Source organism: Astatotilapia calliptera, chromosome 13 (assembly GCF_900246225.1).
Source record: "Astatotilapia calliptera chromosome 13, fAstCal1.2, whole genome shotgun sequence".
Classification (NCBI taxonomy): domain Eukaryota; kingdom Metazoa; phylum Chordata; class Actinopteri; order Cichliformes; family Cichlidae; genus Astatotilapia; species Astatotilapia calliptera.
The window spans coordinates 5,898,632-5,914,886 of NC_039314.1; the positions used below are offsets into that span (position 1 = coordinate 5,898,632).

The window sequence follows — 16,255 nt, forward strand, 5'->3', positions numbered from 1 at the left end:
TTTTTTTTTTAAACTCTTCAAAACTATAGAAACACCACAAATTTGGGATTCTGAACAGTTCTCCCCCGTCATAAGGTGATAGATTTGTAACCCTAATGCTAAACTAGAGCAAACTACAGCAGCTGTTTCGATAGCAGAGCCTATCTTCTTATTGAAGTCTCAGAGGTGAATAAAGCCAGCACATTTAGCAAATGCTGAACCAACCCTTTAAATACACAACTGAAATAGTACCTCGTTATGAAAATAAACTACTTCCAGTCTTCTAAAGGCTGCTCTCACACACTGAAACTGATGCAAATTGTAACTGATGCAAGATCGTGTGATTCAGACCAGCTGAGGCAATGTGTGTGCGTGTGCATTAGGAGAGACACATTGTGGGTGGGGTGGGATCTACACAGCGCTTCCACGAGGGTTATAAGGACTTTCGAGCATCTCAACTCATTAGTGACAACATCTAGAAGTGTGTGTCCGTGTGTGTTTTTAAGGAGTGGCTGCAGTCACACCATCACACCTCTTGAGCTGTCTGATCCATAGACAGGAATAAGTGACAGCTCAACAGAAGAGTATATGAGGTGAGAGTGCTTTGCATGGAATGCCAGAGCTGATTTACATGTCAGCAAGAATTTGAAAGTGTGTTTCCTTCGTGTGTGCATGCACGTGTGTGTGCATGTGTGCATCAAATGCTACCACTGGCAGCAGAGGTAGTGGTTGTTGTCAGAGTGGTGGTGTTTTTCCAGCACATGTGTGTGTGTTTGTGTGAGTCTTTAGTCCTCCACACATGAGCTCAGCTGACCTGTGTGTGTGTGTGTGTGTGTCTGCAAAAAGGGTTCGTTTGTTCAGATGTCCCTGTGGCCCTGCTCCCCTCAACCAGGAGTAAAGAGCTTTTAGAAAGTTTAAAACATTGACTGTAATGGAGCGTGTCTTTGAAGCAGAAACTTCTCAAAACAAGAGCTCAGAAGAAACAAAATGAGGTGGTCCCACCCCTGTCTTTAAAGGGTGTGTGGATGAGGTCACCTCACACCTCACTGATTCACACATCACAATACTGAGTACTTTTTCTTCTTAAGAAAGAGAAGGCTGCGCAGGGACTCATAAAACACTCAAGGAAAAACAGCTATTCCAGGCACAATGAGAACTATGTGAGAAATGTCTTTGATGGGATTGATGTGGGCGGTACCCATTCGGTTGGGAATGCAAAACTGAGCCTACTGGGTTAATTTGTTTTGACTGGTGGCTTTCAGCTGGTGAAGAGTCTCCCTAAAGTAAGATGTTGGAGTCGCTACAGCAGTAACTTGCCTGTGAAACAACAATAAGTGTACATTCAGTTAAGATTTACTGATCAGATATGTGGATTCTTAAGTAATGACAATGTTGTCGTGGATATTTTTTTCTAGTTTTTCAGAGATACTCTCGTTCTGAGTGTCAGAAAGTTTGATCAGGTTCGACAGGTCAGGCCTCAGTGCCTCTGGAACAAAACCTCCTGTTCCTATTGCCATTCATGCTAGCCTGGCACTACCCAAATGTGAAAGATGATCTTAATCCACAGACTAATAAAACTTAAAAAAAAAAAAAAAAAAAAGCAACTGCACCGTTTACAGCGCACAAACTTTCACAAATTTAGAAAGTTACATATAAAAATGAAATTTTCTTCCTCCACTCAGAAATGATCAACCAATCAGATTTGAACAGTCAGGGTTAGGATCTTCTACCTACATGGCTAATTTTCTAGGTAGCCTTAATCAAGGCATAAGCTGCTTTTAATTTCTAGTAATGCCTAGTTGGGGTATTTTCTCAACGTTATTCTTGATCACATATTGCACTCAGCAGAAAACAAACAAGTTTGCCATTTAAAATATTCAGTATGGTTTCAGCCAAGGCTGGACTGGGACAAAAAATCGGCCCGGGCATTTTGACTAGAGACCGGCCCACCAGGATAAAGATTGAAATGTGACGTCATTCAGGGATAAAACCGCAAAGGATTCTGGGAACTTGTGGCAAGAGGTACTAGCGCACGCAGGCTTTCAATTGAACTCAGTTACACAGCGATAAAAAGAAACCCAAAAAATGGCAAGAAGCTGTTGTATTATTAACTGCAATAGCCGGTCGCATGACAGCCACGGGAAGCCGATGGGTAAAGAGATCGTTTTTTTTTTTTATCGGATTACGTCGTTGAAGTGAAAATTTTTAAGCCATGTTTCCGAAGTAAGAGCCGACGGATGGTCTGGATATACCAAATATAACATCTCAGAACACTCCAGCTCACATGTTAGTCTGATCCAAGCATTCCCACAAAGGTCAGAGTTTTGTAGTAGTTAATACGTCATTTTTCTTAACATAATTGGTGATATAGATTACAAGCAAGTCTGGCGCTGAACAGAAATTGTCACGCTATGCTCCTTTGTTTATTGTGCATAAATAGTGAATTGTCCTGACACAATATTGCGTTTCGCTTCTGTTATAACCATGGTACACTGACAAAACCATATACTTTTATTCACAAGATAAAACAGTTGTTTTGTATCACTAATTGTCCATTGCGATTACAACATACAATATTATTGTCACTGCTACATTTCTGTAATGCTACTATAACCGGTTTCTGCTTCATCCCGCTGCAACAGTTCGGCCCAAACAGACTCCTCGACTCTGCGTTGTGTAGTGTTTTTAAAAAGACAAGGAGTCTCTGATCGATCGTTGCCACTTTATTTCCTGAATGGAAACAACGGTGTATTATCAGTGCACAGGCTCGCCATACACCACTCCGCACAGCACACTCTCGTATGGCTACGGCAGACTGGCAGCGATTACTGCAGCAATATTACAATTTCTAATATACAATAAAATAACAGCAACAACAAATGATGTACCTGAATGGAAACAACGGTGTATTATCAGTGCACAGGCTCGCCACACACCACTCCGCACAGCACACTACGGCAGAACATCTCATTAGCATTCTGCTTTAGCATACAGTTTCACACATTAATAAACAAATGAAAAGTACATAAAACTGGTGTTGGACATGTGTCCACTAAGCACTTATTACACTCGGTGCTCTTCAGCTAATCAAACATGTTTTATGTGTCTGTACTACTTAGCTATATTGTGTGCGGAACAATACAACTCACCTCTCGTATGGCTACGGCAGACTGGCAGCGATTACTGCAGCCAGCCACACCGAGAGGGGGGGCGCTGTTTCCCCATTACACTGATATTTGTGGCAAGTGGAATAATACCACATAAACACTGTTACACTACCAGAAATTATTTCCACTACTAATTAATTACCGTTGAGCTCAAAGGTCCTATTAATAAACTGTTAATGAATGTGTATTTATGAAGACGATTTGTGAGACTGGTAAACTTATGATATGTACAATAGTCTTTCGTTCTACACGGTGCGTTTCAAGGTCCTGTACCCATCCGTCGGTAAACTGTACCTGGGCTTGTTGCAGTGACCTGAAGTTACTAAACTTCATGAGTGTATGCACTCACTCCAAGAACCGTATAATTATAAATCTGAGCGTGGTGAAAGTTGGGCAGCACGCTGACGTCTTTTGTCCACTCTTTCACTCCTTTGATTTTGTCCTCGTATCTTTTCTTTGTCTTTTCGTCGAGTCTGTCTTTGTACGGACCGGCATTGTTCTCCTTTTGTTTTGTACATTCCTTTTTTGTGCGGCAAAGAAAAAAAAGAAGGTATTGGAACCGGAGAATGAACGTTTTGCGGTGCTGCAAATGTTTGCATTTGACGCGGTGCTTGGATTGTTTTGCCACGAGTTCCCGGCATGCAATGCGCGAAAATCACGTGATTGCTAAACAAGGGGGCGGGTGCATCCAGCCTCCTCGGCTGTAATTGGTCCAGCCCAGAGTCGATCATGACCAATTGGCCAATCCAACGCCTTTCGTTATATATACCCTTCCTAAAAAAAAATAATAAAATAAAAAAAATCCATCGGCCCATAAAAACAAAAAATCGCCAGCGGCCCACCGGGCAAATGCCCGGTATGCCCGATGGCCAGTCCAGCTATGGTTTCAGCCATGGAAGGCAGCCCACATTTTGCCCACTTGCCAATAAGGATCTGCGGGACTAGTCTACTACATGTTTAAATGTTGCTGCCCTTAATAGTCAGTGACAGAAGAGTAGTCTGTTAAATGTATTTCCCCATTTCCTCCTTAACAGGTAGGCCAATCTGAATGAAACATTGCACAAACATTGTGTAGGTTAGCTTTGTCAGAATAAATTGGAATAAAACCAAGCAACTGTGTAAACATATTTTGTGCTGACACGAAATAAACCAAGGCTATTGCTGCTAACACTGGTAAGATTAGCCAAACTCTGCAAGCTAACCAAACAGAAAGTATTACATGCAGATTTTAACATGTGAGCCAGGAAGTTAACAACTAGCTAATGTCTGACATGAGTACATCTTTGTTGGCTGGTGTCCAGAAAAGATATGCAAAACCTTAAAGTTGTAGCAAAATTTAGAAAATTTCGTTACAACTTCATTGTTAACTAAAAATGATATTTCTGGGCTAGATACATTTTCTTGCAACCAACCAGTCAAAACCAAACAAAAAACAGAACAAAAACAGAAAATCAGCTAACATGAGGTTTTTAAACAGAGGAAAAACAAAACTGCAATCTGTCAACTTGTCACGCTAACCTGAACATGACCCCATATTTGGAGCACGTACCAAGTGATGCTTTCAAAATTTATGAGCCAAAGTTACATTTTTGCAACATTTCTTCAATTACTGGAATTTTGCTCGTCAACCCATTTGGGAAATCCTGCCTCTTACCCTGTTCCCTCTGGACCTTACACTTCTGCTTGCAACAAATGCTGCACATGACCACAGACGCAGAATTTCTTAATGAATTACTTTTGAAAATGTCACAACTGAAAGATTTACACAACTAAATGGCCCTGAATTATCAACACATATTGCAAAAAGGTTTCTTTACATAATGTGGTTGTATTAGTGTTACTTCAATACTAATTCAGCATTGTCAGGAAGATTTCAATCTAGGATTACACGGGTCAGATAATTGGAGTTAAAATACCTTCTGAGCCAGAAAAAAAAAAAAAGCACCAGCAACAGATTATTCAGCAGACAGGGCCGGGGCACAGGGCCCTTTTCAAACAGTGAGAAGGTACGCTAGCAGGGTGGAGCTGCTCTGTGGTTGGCACCGCAGTTTACTACAGCCCCGTGCTGTCTACATGACAAAGTGAGGGGTAAACAAGCCAGGAGAGAATCAGGAACACACACACACCCATTTTCATGATCCACCCGCCCTACTTTGCTCATATCTCCTACGTGTCCGTTGTGCTTTCACAAACAATCCCAAGAGAAGCCCTGCAGGACATTACGACACCTTTCCAGTAAAGTTAAGCCGGGGATGTGATGAGCGCGCAACAATGCTCGCTCAGCACAAGATTAGGAAAACAGACTTTATGCATGGGAAAATGACATTCTCCGCTCATTATGTACCCCTCCCACCAACCTTTCCATTGTTAAGATAGGAGGACAGAGAGGGTATAAAAAAAAAATTTAAAAAAAACCTACACCCAACCTGACAGGGCCCCATCTGGGAAACAGGAGTTTTTACAATTGACACGTGACTGGTGCTACAAAAATATTGACTCAGAAGACCTGACCTACACCACACGGCCCAAGAATTCTACGAAGAGGAATTTTTAACCTTGATTTCACAATCTGACAACACTTTTGAGAAATGCAATTGTATTTTTTAAAAAATACATGTTAGTCTAAATTCATCTTTGTGTTGTGTTTCAAATCATCTGATATGCTATGTCTCTATTTCATCTATGACACATGTAAGTCCAAAATTACAGGCAAATAAAACATTAACCACAAATACACTCAATTGCGCAACACGTTTACCAAACAAAATACGAGTCTTGTGACATTATCTCTTTATCCATTGATTGTTATCACCATATACAGGAGGCAACAAAGACAAAAAGAGGAAGTAAAAGAAAACAACAAAACATTTGTACAAAGGACCACTAGGTTCACCTCTGGTTTAGAGTGCACACACAGACACAGACACACAAAACATATGTGAGGTTTTGCAGGTAAGGTTCATAATGATTCAGATTCACTTTAATTTTAAACAGAGTGTAATGATTCATACTGGATTGGTTAAGAGATCGGCAAATAGAGCAAATGAAAAACAGATGTATCCAGAGATGACATATGCCCAAGCGCAAAAATTAAAATTAAAAAAAAAAATTAAGCAACCTAAAAACTGCAAGCATGGACGTATGAATATTCCTAACCTGCAAAATGATTCCTCCATATAATATCAGCGATAGTCATTGGTGGGCCACCGGCAGGGTGTGGTTTACCTTTGTCATGGTCAGTCCTTATCATATCCATTAAGGAATTCTCCAAAGAGTGCAAGCTAAAAGCATCAAAGGGCCGATTCCGGTCCTGCAACACAGCAAAACAGGAAGAGCGTTCGCATTAGAGTCATCACAGTAGATCGCACGCAAAACAAAGATGGGAAAGTATCCTGTAATGCTACAATGGGAGCAGAACCGGTACTGTACTACCTGTTTAACACACATTTGAAAATGATAAGACAGTAAAATTATAAACCTGAAAAAAAAAGGACAAATCAAAAAACTATGATTTGAGGTGACAATTTTTAAAAATGTACTGAAGATTTAGATCTTGCAGATAGTTATTTAGAATAAAACTTGAAATAAAAAAAAAAAAAAAAATATATATATATATATATATATATATATATATATATATATATATATATATATATACACACATATATATACACACACACATATATATACACACACACACTCTGAAGAGGGACAATAGGTTTCTATTTCTGCCTCGTCATCATTGTGGGAACAGCCCTGCATTCCAGTCGTGATCTGCTTTACCTTCTTCAAAACGTGGCAAACTTTAACTGGCATGTTTAGCTGTTGAATTTCTGGTTAGGTACCCTGCTCAAGGGCACATCGCTAGCAACGACTTGCATCTGTCGGCAACTCCCTTTTTTGTGTGTTAAAAAGAAAGAACATTCTTGCTTTCCCCATTCAAATGCAGCGTGTCTTCTGAGTCACAGGACTAATGGAAATAAGGGATCCAGACTTGAACTTAAGTAGGTGAAGTAGGCCCTGGAGATGCCAGTAAACAGGTGATACTAAGCAATGATCTATGAGTCAGTTGCTGGGCTATCCTGAAAGCATTTTAGTATTTCACATTTACTGTTTTCAGCCTATGGTTTCCAGTGTAGAAAAATAAAATGTCACTATTGTGTTGTTGAGATGTTCCTTCATTTTAATAGTCTATTGCTTGTTTGCACAAGGTGACACATGCACATCTTCTAGTCTTTTTCACTTTCACAACCAATTAGGAAATCAGTCAACGCTTGACTCAGCTCTTGATTCAACAAACAGGATCATCCGTGAACAGATTCAGACCTGGTGCTGGGATAAGATCCAACTTTCAACCTTTCACTTTCATACTAGAGTGACACTTTTTTGGATACCATATACTGAAGAACTGTGAAGTTGTTTCTCTGTTTATGAAGCTAATGAAGCCAATAAATCTAAATAATAAATCAAGCATACAAGGATTTAAAACAGTCTAAAACTGAACCCCAGATTATTATGTAAAGGTTATAAAAGCTGTCCCTTCTCGTCAAGTCAATCAGACAGGAACTCAGCTTCACTTGAGAAAACTGGTTTTGAAACCTCCCTCAATAGTTAAAGTTAGATGCTGCAGCTGTCATGAGGTACTGAGAACTTTTGTTTGTGTGTCCTTTGGTATGCATTTCAGCCTGACTGTTCACGAAACCTCTCAAACTTTCAGATCTTGTAAGGCAGGTCGTTCTACTACATCCCAAACAGTCGGATTAGTACTATATCAGACACCTCAAGGTTAAACAGCTCCCTGCTGATGAAGTGCATGTATTCCTGTTAGGTGTGAATGAATTCATGAGAACAACATGTGTGCCAAAGGTAAGGCCTGAAAGCGCCCAACCGGAGCTAGAGTGGCGCGGCCTTGGCAGCTGTGTCCTGTGTCCGCCGCCTGAGCTGGGCCTACATTGTTTGCAAACCACAGCTATTGTTGCCCATTCGGCTGAGCATTCAAAAGTGTTATTCCCCTCACTCTGGACCTGACAGCGCCACACAGATAAAAATCTGCCCACTTGGTACAAACCGTAAACACTTAAAACGCTGAGCTTTTAGTTTCCTCTCCCACCCCTCCTTTCTGACACATATGGATGGACGCGGTGATGGGTAGCAGGTCGGAGAACTCGCAACAGTGAGATATTATGCACTATAAATCGCAGACAGAGCTCATTCTTGAACTCTTTATGCGAGTTCCCAGAGCGTGGAATGCAGGGTCGACTTCATCTAGCTTGACTATGCTGCAGCTCATCTTTCCTTGTGATCCACACATAAGACATAAGAGCATTTATCGGGGAGATCAAGATAAGAAAAAAGCCAAGCATGAGTATCTGTTTGTAATAAATGAAGGGTGCTCATAAGGTAGAGGGCTGGCAGATTTATCATTAATATATTTTTTATAAGTTATGCATTATTGTGACCTTCACAACGTCTTCTCTATAGCACAAGAAAGCGATCGATGGGAAAAGTCCCAAAGGTAACAAGAGAGCATAATCGTTATGATTAAATTACAGGCTCCTGTTTCTCTTGAACAGCATTATAATGAGCCTTCCTAATACTGAATTAAGAATGATTAAATTCAATATGTGCTTTCCACTGAGCAACATATTTTACATAGGCACAATAAATTCATGAACTAAATGTCTGCAGCACATGCAGCAGAGTAGCATCACATTTATGCAAGTGGATCTGCTGAGTCATGATGTCATCATGATAAGCAGCTTTCTAGTTTATGCAATACACTACTGGAAAGTTAAACAATGACTCAAATATTTCCCCTTTTCAGCAAAACTTTACTGTGTATATATACTTGGTACACTGTAAGTATACTGTATACAAGTATACACACACACGCACTATAATAGACAAAACTAAAGTGAAGTGTACACATTACACCTGTAGGAGCTGCTTGGCTGTGGAAACCAATACCATGAAGCTCCCAGTGCAGTTTTTGTGCTGATGTTATTGACAGGGGTGGTTTGGAGCTCTGCAGTTATTGAGTCAGCAGAGCGTTGGCGACTTTAATGCACTGTGCGCCGCAGCACTCGGTGACCCCACTCTGTAACTTTACGTGGTCAGACACTTCGTGGCTGAGCTGCTGTGGTTCCTAAATGCTTCCACTTTACAATAACACCACTTACAGACGATCACAGAATGTCAAGCAGGGAAGAAATATCAAGAACTGACTTGTTGCAGTCATGGCATCCTGTTACACCATGCTGGTCAAAATCCGATGAGTCTTTTAGGATGAGCCATTCTTTCACAAGTCTGTCTGGCATATGAAAAGGGAACACTTGTTTTTACATGCCATGTGTGCGCACAGCTATACCCCATCATAAATTAATCTGTTGTGCGGTTTGTTCTACAATTCTTTTGATTTGATTGTTGAATTTAAGACAGAATAAAATAAAATCAAGCAAATACCGATCTATCAAAACGTTTGATTACTCAAAAGAATGAAGTTTTGAGAAGATACTTTGATTTCCCCCAGAAATTTAGACCCTAGTCCTTTTGGTCGAAGCACAAAGTTGCTTTAAAGGTTCTTAATCTCGGAGGAAAGTTCCTAGGGTGGAGGCCTTGGAGTTGTCAGTTAACAAACGGCATGAACCTTTTATCTTTTATACCTTTTTAGATGCATTTGAATACAAGAGTCCACCTGTCCGTCTGTCTACTAACACCCTTCTGAATCTGTATGTGATTACAATCACAGAAGGCCAGGGTATCGCCCTGGAAGATCATGTGAATGTGTGTGTCAGGGTTCACACTGACATATTAAAGTGAATTCCACACATTCTTCTGCCTTCCGAGCAGCAGCCAGTGTCAGGCGCACATGTGACTGAACCTTCAGCCTGCGCTACATCGGGAGCATGTGAGTAATACCGAGGGAGAGCTAAACTATGACAGCAAGCACACCTGTCACCAGCTGTCCGCGTGGTTACCACAGGGTGTGTACCCTGCCTGCTGCTCATGCAGCAATTTCCCTGAGTTTCACTTCGGTAAACAGGCCAGTCGACATGTGGCATTCTGACCTTGCATCCTGGTGATAACTCCTCTCCAATTATGACGTTATTGCCAAACAGCTAAGTGTGAACAAAACACACGAAAGAGCAATGAGCCTGTCTGACTAAGAAATTCTTAAAATAGCTTAAAAACAACATTACTGGTGCAATAAAAGTCACTGCCACAGGAGCTGTGAGTTGTAAACATTTTTTGTTTTGTTTCCTGAAGAGAAACCTTGATCATAATGACCAGATATCACAATACATAATATAACAAAAAACGAACTAGAATCAGCTGACTGTATATAAGTCACTACCCTAATTATTCATCTGGCACCACATGAAAGCACAAGGCTGCTGTACTTCATCTCTGCGGTCTGCCTGAGTTTCACTTCAGTAAACAGACCACTCCATACAGCGTGACATGTGGCCCCCTGACCTTGTCTCCTGGTGATAAGTCCAGCTGTAATCCAGCCAAGTCAAGAAAGTTCAGGCAGAGGCTCTCGGTCAAGGGAACCGAGTAAAAAAGCCTAAAGAGTCGGACTGACAAACACAATCACTATCTCCTGAAAGGCCTATACATTTCAAGCCGGCTGGAATTTCACCCCGTGTCGAGTCACATTTCATCTGTCCTCTCTGTTCATCTGCATGTACCACTCAGGTCACATGCATCTGCGGCTACTTATCTGAAATAAGCGGTCATAATGTGCAAATACTCATGACTCACGACTTTGTGTCTTTGAGCTTATTGCCAAGTTGCAACTTGAGTAAAATTTCAAATCTTTTGTAACCCTATAACAGAGACCAAATAAATGTTTGCTGCTCATAATTAGGCATGTCATTTATTTGATCACAGGCCGGACTGTAGTACCGGTAGTTTCCGGCGTTTATCTGTCTTTTCCCGTGTTTAATATCCTTGCCTGGATTTAAAAACTAGGGTGTAATGAATTAATGTTTCACGACTCCTTAGCGTGCACCATCTGCATCATTACCAGACACACAATTTATACAAGTGTGCAAACTCCGGCATAGTTGTCACACTGTATTAATTGCTCTGGTATTTACATACAGGAGTTTGCAGGTTTTATAATACATGGTTAACATTACTGAAACTGTCTCCTATCCAAACCATGATCGTATGTTAAACCTACCCAGGTAGGTGTTTTTTGTTTATTTTAAACAGCTTCAGTACAAATTGGTTACGTGATTGAGGATGTATAGACCTCCTGTTAAGCTAACTCTTTTGTACGGTCTGTGAGAATCTCCAAATATCCCACATTTTATGAAAGATGTGAGTCGTAGAAGTGTAATATAGAAATTGGATGACTGGGAAATATGCACAGTGAGTCCAGTTACAGTTATATTGATGCAGCTTAAGCCAAAACAATGTAATATATATACACAAATTGAGCTTGGGTCCTTCAAGCTCGGGTCCTCTACCAGAGGCCTGGGAGCTGTAGGGTCCTTACAGACAATATCTGATCACATTTTAAGTTGGCTTACTTGGAAAAGAACAAACAAGGCAGACACGTGATTACCCATTTGAGAAGGTAATGCAGTATTTGGCAATGTCTCGTCTTCCAACAGACAAGTTAATGAAGGACGGCTCAAAGAGACCCTGCTCTCTAGTTTTCACACATACAATCTTAAGTATGGGCCAAGCGACGGGAAATAACACTGCTAACATGCCAGTGCGGAACATTTCACTTTAAAGCCAGATATACAGTCTTTATGTGGATGTTTATGCCCCTGATACCTTTACCCGTTTATCTGTTACCGTTACTGTGGCTGATGCTGGTGGTATTAATCTACAGCCTCAAGTAGTAGTGGTACGTTGTATTTGGACTTTTTAAAATAACAATTACTGACAGTTTTCTGTCTTAACATAAGAACTAATTCATTTGTTTAACCCGCCCCGCCCGTGCGGATTTTTTGACCCTGAATAACACTCTTGCTATCTTCCGGGTTGGACCTGTGAGTCATTTTCATACCGCCTACTTTTCCATCACAGGCCAATCAAATCCTTGTATGTTACTTTCAAGTACTGTGAAAAATGTTTGCAATAATGACGAAAGCTTACATTAAAACGAAGACGGTACTGATACATATTTTCTCAAACATAATGCAGCCTTCAGTTGCCAGCATTAGTTACGACATATTATTTACTGACTTAAACACAACATGTCACTTATTCAGTGATCAAGCGGACACGACCCCGCCGCACTGAAAGTCTATAGCGCTGCCGTAAATATGAGAATATAGAGGATAACGAGGAGCACTTGAATGCATCGTGGGTCCTTTAAACCCCACTGAGCGTGAGCTGGCGCAGGAAAATTAACTATTAAGTCCAATGAATCGTGTCTATTTCTAGCACTGATTTGGCATGTTTCTTTTCGACTGCATAAACAATCCGTGATTAATACTTAAAGGTCACTGTTGTATTTGACTGTGAATTGACCTAAACAAACACAATCTCCCGGCACATACAAGCCACATAACGCTGACAGCTACCGGCAAAACCCGACTTTCAAGTAAACCGCATTAAGTCGCTGCTTAGAAACTGTCCGCATTTAACGTAAACGTTGAAATTGATATGGGAGTCAGTTTTTTTTAAACCAACAACAACAAAACCCACAGACATTTGACCACGTTTATGATGCATGTGGGGAAGTAATTTGAATAACTAAAAAACATTCACCGTACGCTGATAAATAGACCTGTAAGGACTTCGTGGTGCTGCTGAGCTCAGGGTGATCTAACTTTTCTGTAGTTCTATCTCAGGCACTGGTGGCTTATTTACATAGACATATATTTATATATATAAATAGACCCTCACATGGCACTTATAGTGCCAGGGAGAGCAATCAGACTGAAACATAAAGCCTGGGCCTATACTGGGCCTTCTCTTACACCAGGGGAAGTGTTTACCTGGAAAGGCAGTATGCTGTTGCTGTTGTCAGTCCTGAATGCGCCGTCCTCCACCCAGGGTTTGGGGCCGAGTGGACCGGGTCGTGGGAATTTTGGGGGTGCTATAACATTGCTGCTATAGGGCTTTTTCATTGGGGAGATTGGGTTCAGGGGTGACGGCACTCCGACACCAACTCCAACCCCGACCCCTACCCCGACACCCACCGCTCTGCGTGGGTCCCTGCCTGGCTGCAGCCCGCTCCAGGGGTTCGAGGCTGTGCTCCACGCCGCGTTTTGGTGATTATTCCAAGCGGACGACGAAGGAGAAGACGACGACGAGGTCCCCTTGCTGTTATTCATGATGGTCTGATAAGCGTTTCTCTGTGGGAACGGCCCTTGGTTGGGGCTGACGGGGGATCTCCTCTGCTGGGGCTGCTGCTGCTGCTGCTGGGCTTGCTGCTGATGCTGTTGCGACTGGGGAGCCAGACCGATCTGCGGAGAGAAATTACCCCCGAATACCGGGTTGACGTGGTGGGGGAAGTTCTGGAAAAGCATCGTCCCGTTCACCGAGGGTATTCCCTGGAAAAAGCTATCGTCCACGGCATTTGTGGTTCCAGTGGACCAAGTGCTCCCAAACGATGACGGAGGGGAGGAAAGGGGGCCGCCGGTCTCCTGCGGCTGGTGGTGGAAGCTCAAGCCGGGTAGGATCGGCGACTCCATCGGCGCTTTGTCCTTGCTGCCGCTGCTCAGCGCTGAAGCCGCTTGGTTGTTCCCGGTCGACGGACTCTCCGACTCGGATGAAGAAGAAGCGTGCTCCGATGACGGGGTCGGTGTGGAGGGAGGAGGGTCTGCTTGTGTCGGATCTTGCTGATGGTGAGGCTGGGCTTTGTTTTTGTCCATCAGTAAATCATCCTGCATGGTTTGCTGAGCTGCAACAGGGGGGAAAAGATACGAGGAGTTATTATTATTATTGTTGTTGTAACTCAGGAGCTCATGCACCGGGCTTGCCGGGCTTCTGTAGAATCTGATGAACTGGGACAACTCCGAGAAGGATATGATGTTAGAGGGACCAGCCAGCTGCAAAGCGAATGCGTGATCACCCATTTAGACGAAAAGGAGAAGAAGGAGAAGAAGACGAGGACGAGGAAAAAGCCCCACTTCCCAAGACCAGAATGATTCAGAAATCCCGCAAATTATACACGGAGCATAGTATGGCAGCAGATATTCACCAGATTTCGCCACGTCTCGTTTTTCCCTTCCACACAGGAACTCCGGAGCTGCAACGTGAAACTGATTCAGTGTGTGTGCCTGTGTGCGTGTTTTTGCCCAAGAACCTCCCCTATATTCATTTACATACGTCAGTAAATACAGCTGTCCTTCAGCAAGGTTAAAGCCACTTCTACCTTGACCTACACACACACACACACACACACACACACGACCACAGAGGGTTTTTATTTTTAATTTATTTTTTAAATAATATCCAAAAAGACGCACACGGTCTTTTTTACGCATCAGAAATTAGGTGACGCACCTGAACCAATTGAATCGGTTGTCATAAAAAATAAAATGTCCCTAGAATAAAAAACAAAGTGGATATACAATAATTTAATAAAGACGACGAAGTTTACTGAGCAAATTCGATCATAAAGAAATAATAGCTTCTGCTTTAGACTCCTAGAAGGGATTTAATAGAGCGCAAAGAGAGACTCTGCCCGAGGTCCGCATTGACACAGCCACGGGTTGGCATTTACATAGTACAATATGTACCTTGCATTTGCAGTCAATAACTTTTAAACTAGGGCTGGAATTTAACTGAAAGTCTACTCTGTCTAAAGTAAGAGGCTTTACCTTTCATGCAAAATCATCCCCTCTTTGCATTTGGAGACAACGCCTTGGAAAAGCCCAATTAACATACACGACCTGCACTATTATCCCGTCAGCAAATTTACATTTAGAATTACATTAAGTGCCAAACACGCCTGGTAATCTCAACAATGAGCAGGCAGGGCAAGCAGAAATGTCAAACACAGCAAGATACTCTGATCAGGGAAACGAAATTAAGCAGCTGAGTATATATTCTGCCAGCTGGAGCAAAAGGCACAACTATGAGATATGACACTTTGGTGTCAAATCATTGTCAGACTCATCTGGTCTGTTGATCGGAAACTGTCTCCAGAGAGCTAACATACAACCTACACACAGGCCTTTCAATAGTAGTCTCTAGACTGACATAACAGATCATTTCAGTGCTATAATGACAGCAACACAAGTAAGAATTTCATATTTAATCGCAACAGCATTCGTTACACATACACTCTCACCCACCCCACCAGTTAATCCGTGTTTTCTCCTCCAGGATCTCCCGATTCCAAGGTCATCAAAGAAGCACAATCAGTAGGCTGTACAGTGGCTCACCTCACCGGCTCTTTACCACACACACAAGGCAAAACCTGACCCTTCAGCTGCCTGTTTATCGCGCTGATCGAGGCACCCGATATACATTTCATCAAGCTGTCTTGTCTTGAAATCCCTCTGTATAATCCACATGCTCCCCCTCCCTCCACAAAAACGACAAAACAGCATGCACACACAGCCTGGTTTTCTCTTTGCCTAACATGAAGTTTGAATTTACCTTTATCGTTCACCTTTTGGGGACTCTGTAAATAAAGATATTTCTTGTTTGCCTCGTCTGGGTTTAGATATGACAAACGAGCTACCCTTGTGCCGAGGTAGTCAGCAGTTGCTTGAACAGCTGATTGACTGCGGCGCATGGACGCTGGCGAGTAGCCTGCTGGGAGTTGTAGTTTCAAACGATAAAGTGGCCGGTAAGCAAAGGTGTCTGTCTTTCTGTCTGTCAGTTCCATTGAATTTAGTGTAACTTATACTGTATACTTTTTTTAAACAGGCACATTATAGGAAAACAAACGAGCACAAAGGATAGAAAAACATTATATTTTAAAAATATGTTCTCACATTCACAGATTGTCTTCTAAATATGTATAATCAGTTCTCACGCATTCACATTATGGATGAGGTTTCCTCTCTGAGATTATTGGACCGTATTTGTCACATTATTGCATTTGTCGTGGTTCACACTCGCGTACACGCATGTGCGTACGGGAATAACTACATTCGCAGTGCGTACTAGTGATGGCTATACAC

At 42.0% G+C, this 16,255-nt stretch overlaps 1 protein-coding gene across 7 annotated transcripts in view; it reads right to left on the minus strand.

Moving 5' to 3' along the window:
* Positions 1-15,904, minus strand: part of cpeb3 (cytoplasmic polyadenylation element binding protein 3) — a 40,777-nt gene extending 24,873 nt beyond the window's left edge. For 2 of the 7 annotated variants that reach the window (XM_026189230.1, XM_026189229.1), the window contains exons 1-3: positions 14,320-15,412; positions 13,112-14,019; positions 6,372-6,456 (exon numbers count right to left, since the gene is read on the minus strand). In XM_026189230.1, the coding sequence (XP_026045015.1) occupies positions 6,372-6,456; positions 13,112-14,019; positions 14,320-14,605 (1,279 nt within the window). In that variant the 5' untranslated portion in view covers positions 14,606-15,412. The other 5 variants (XM_026189227.1, XM_026189225.1, XM_026189226.1 and 2 more) reach the window with 4 other exon arrangements.
* Between the last annotated feature and the right edge of the window lie 351 nt (positions 15,905-16,255).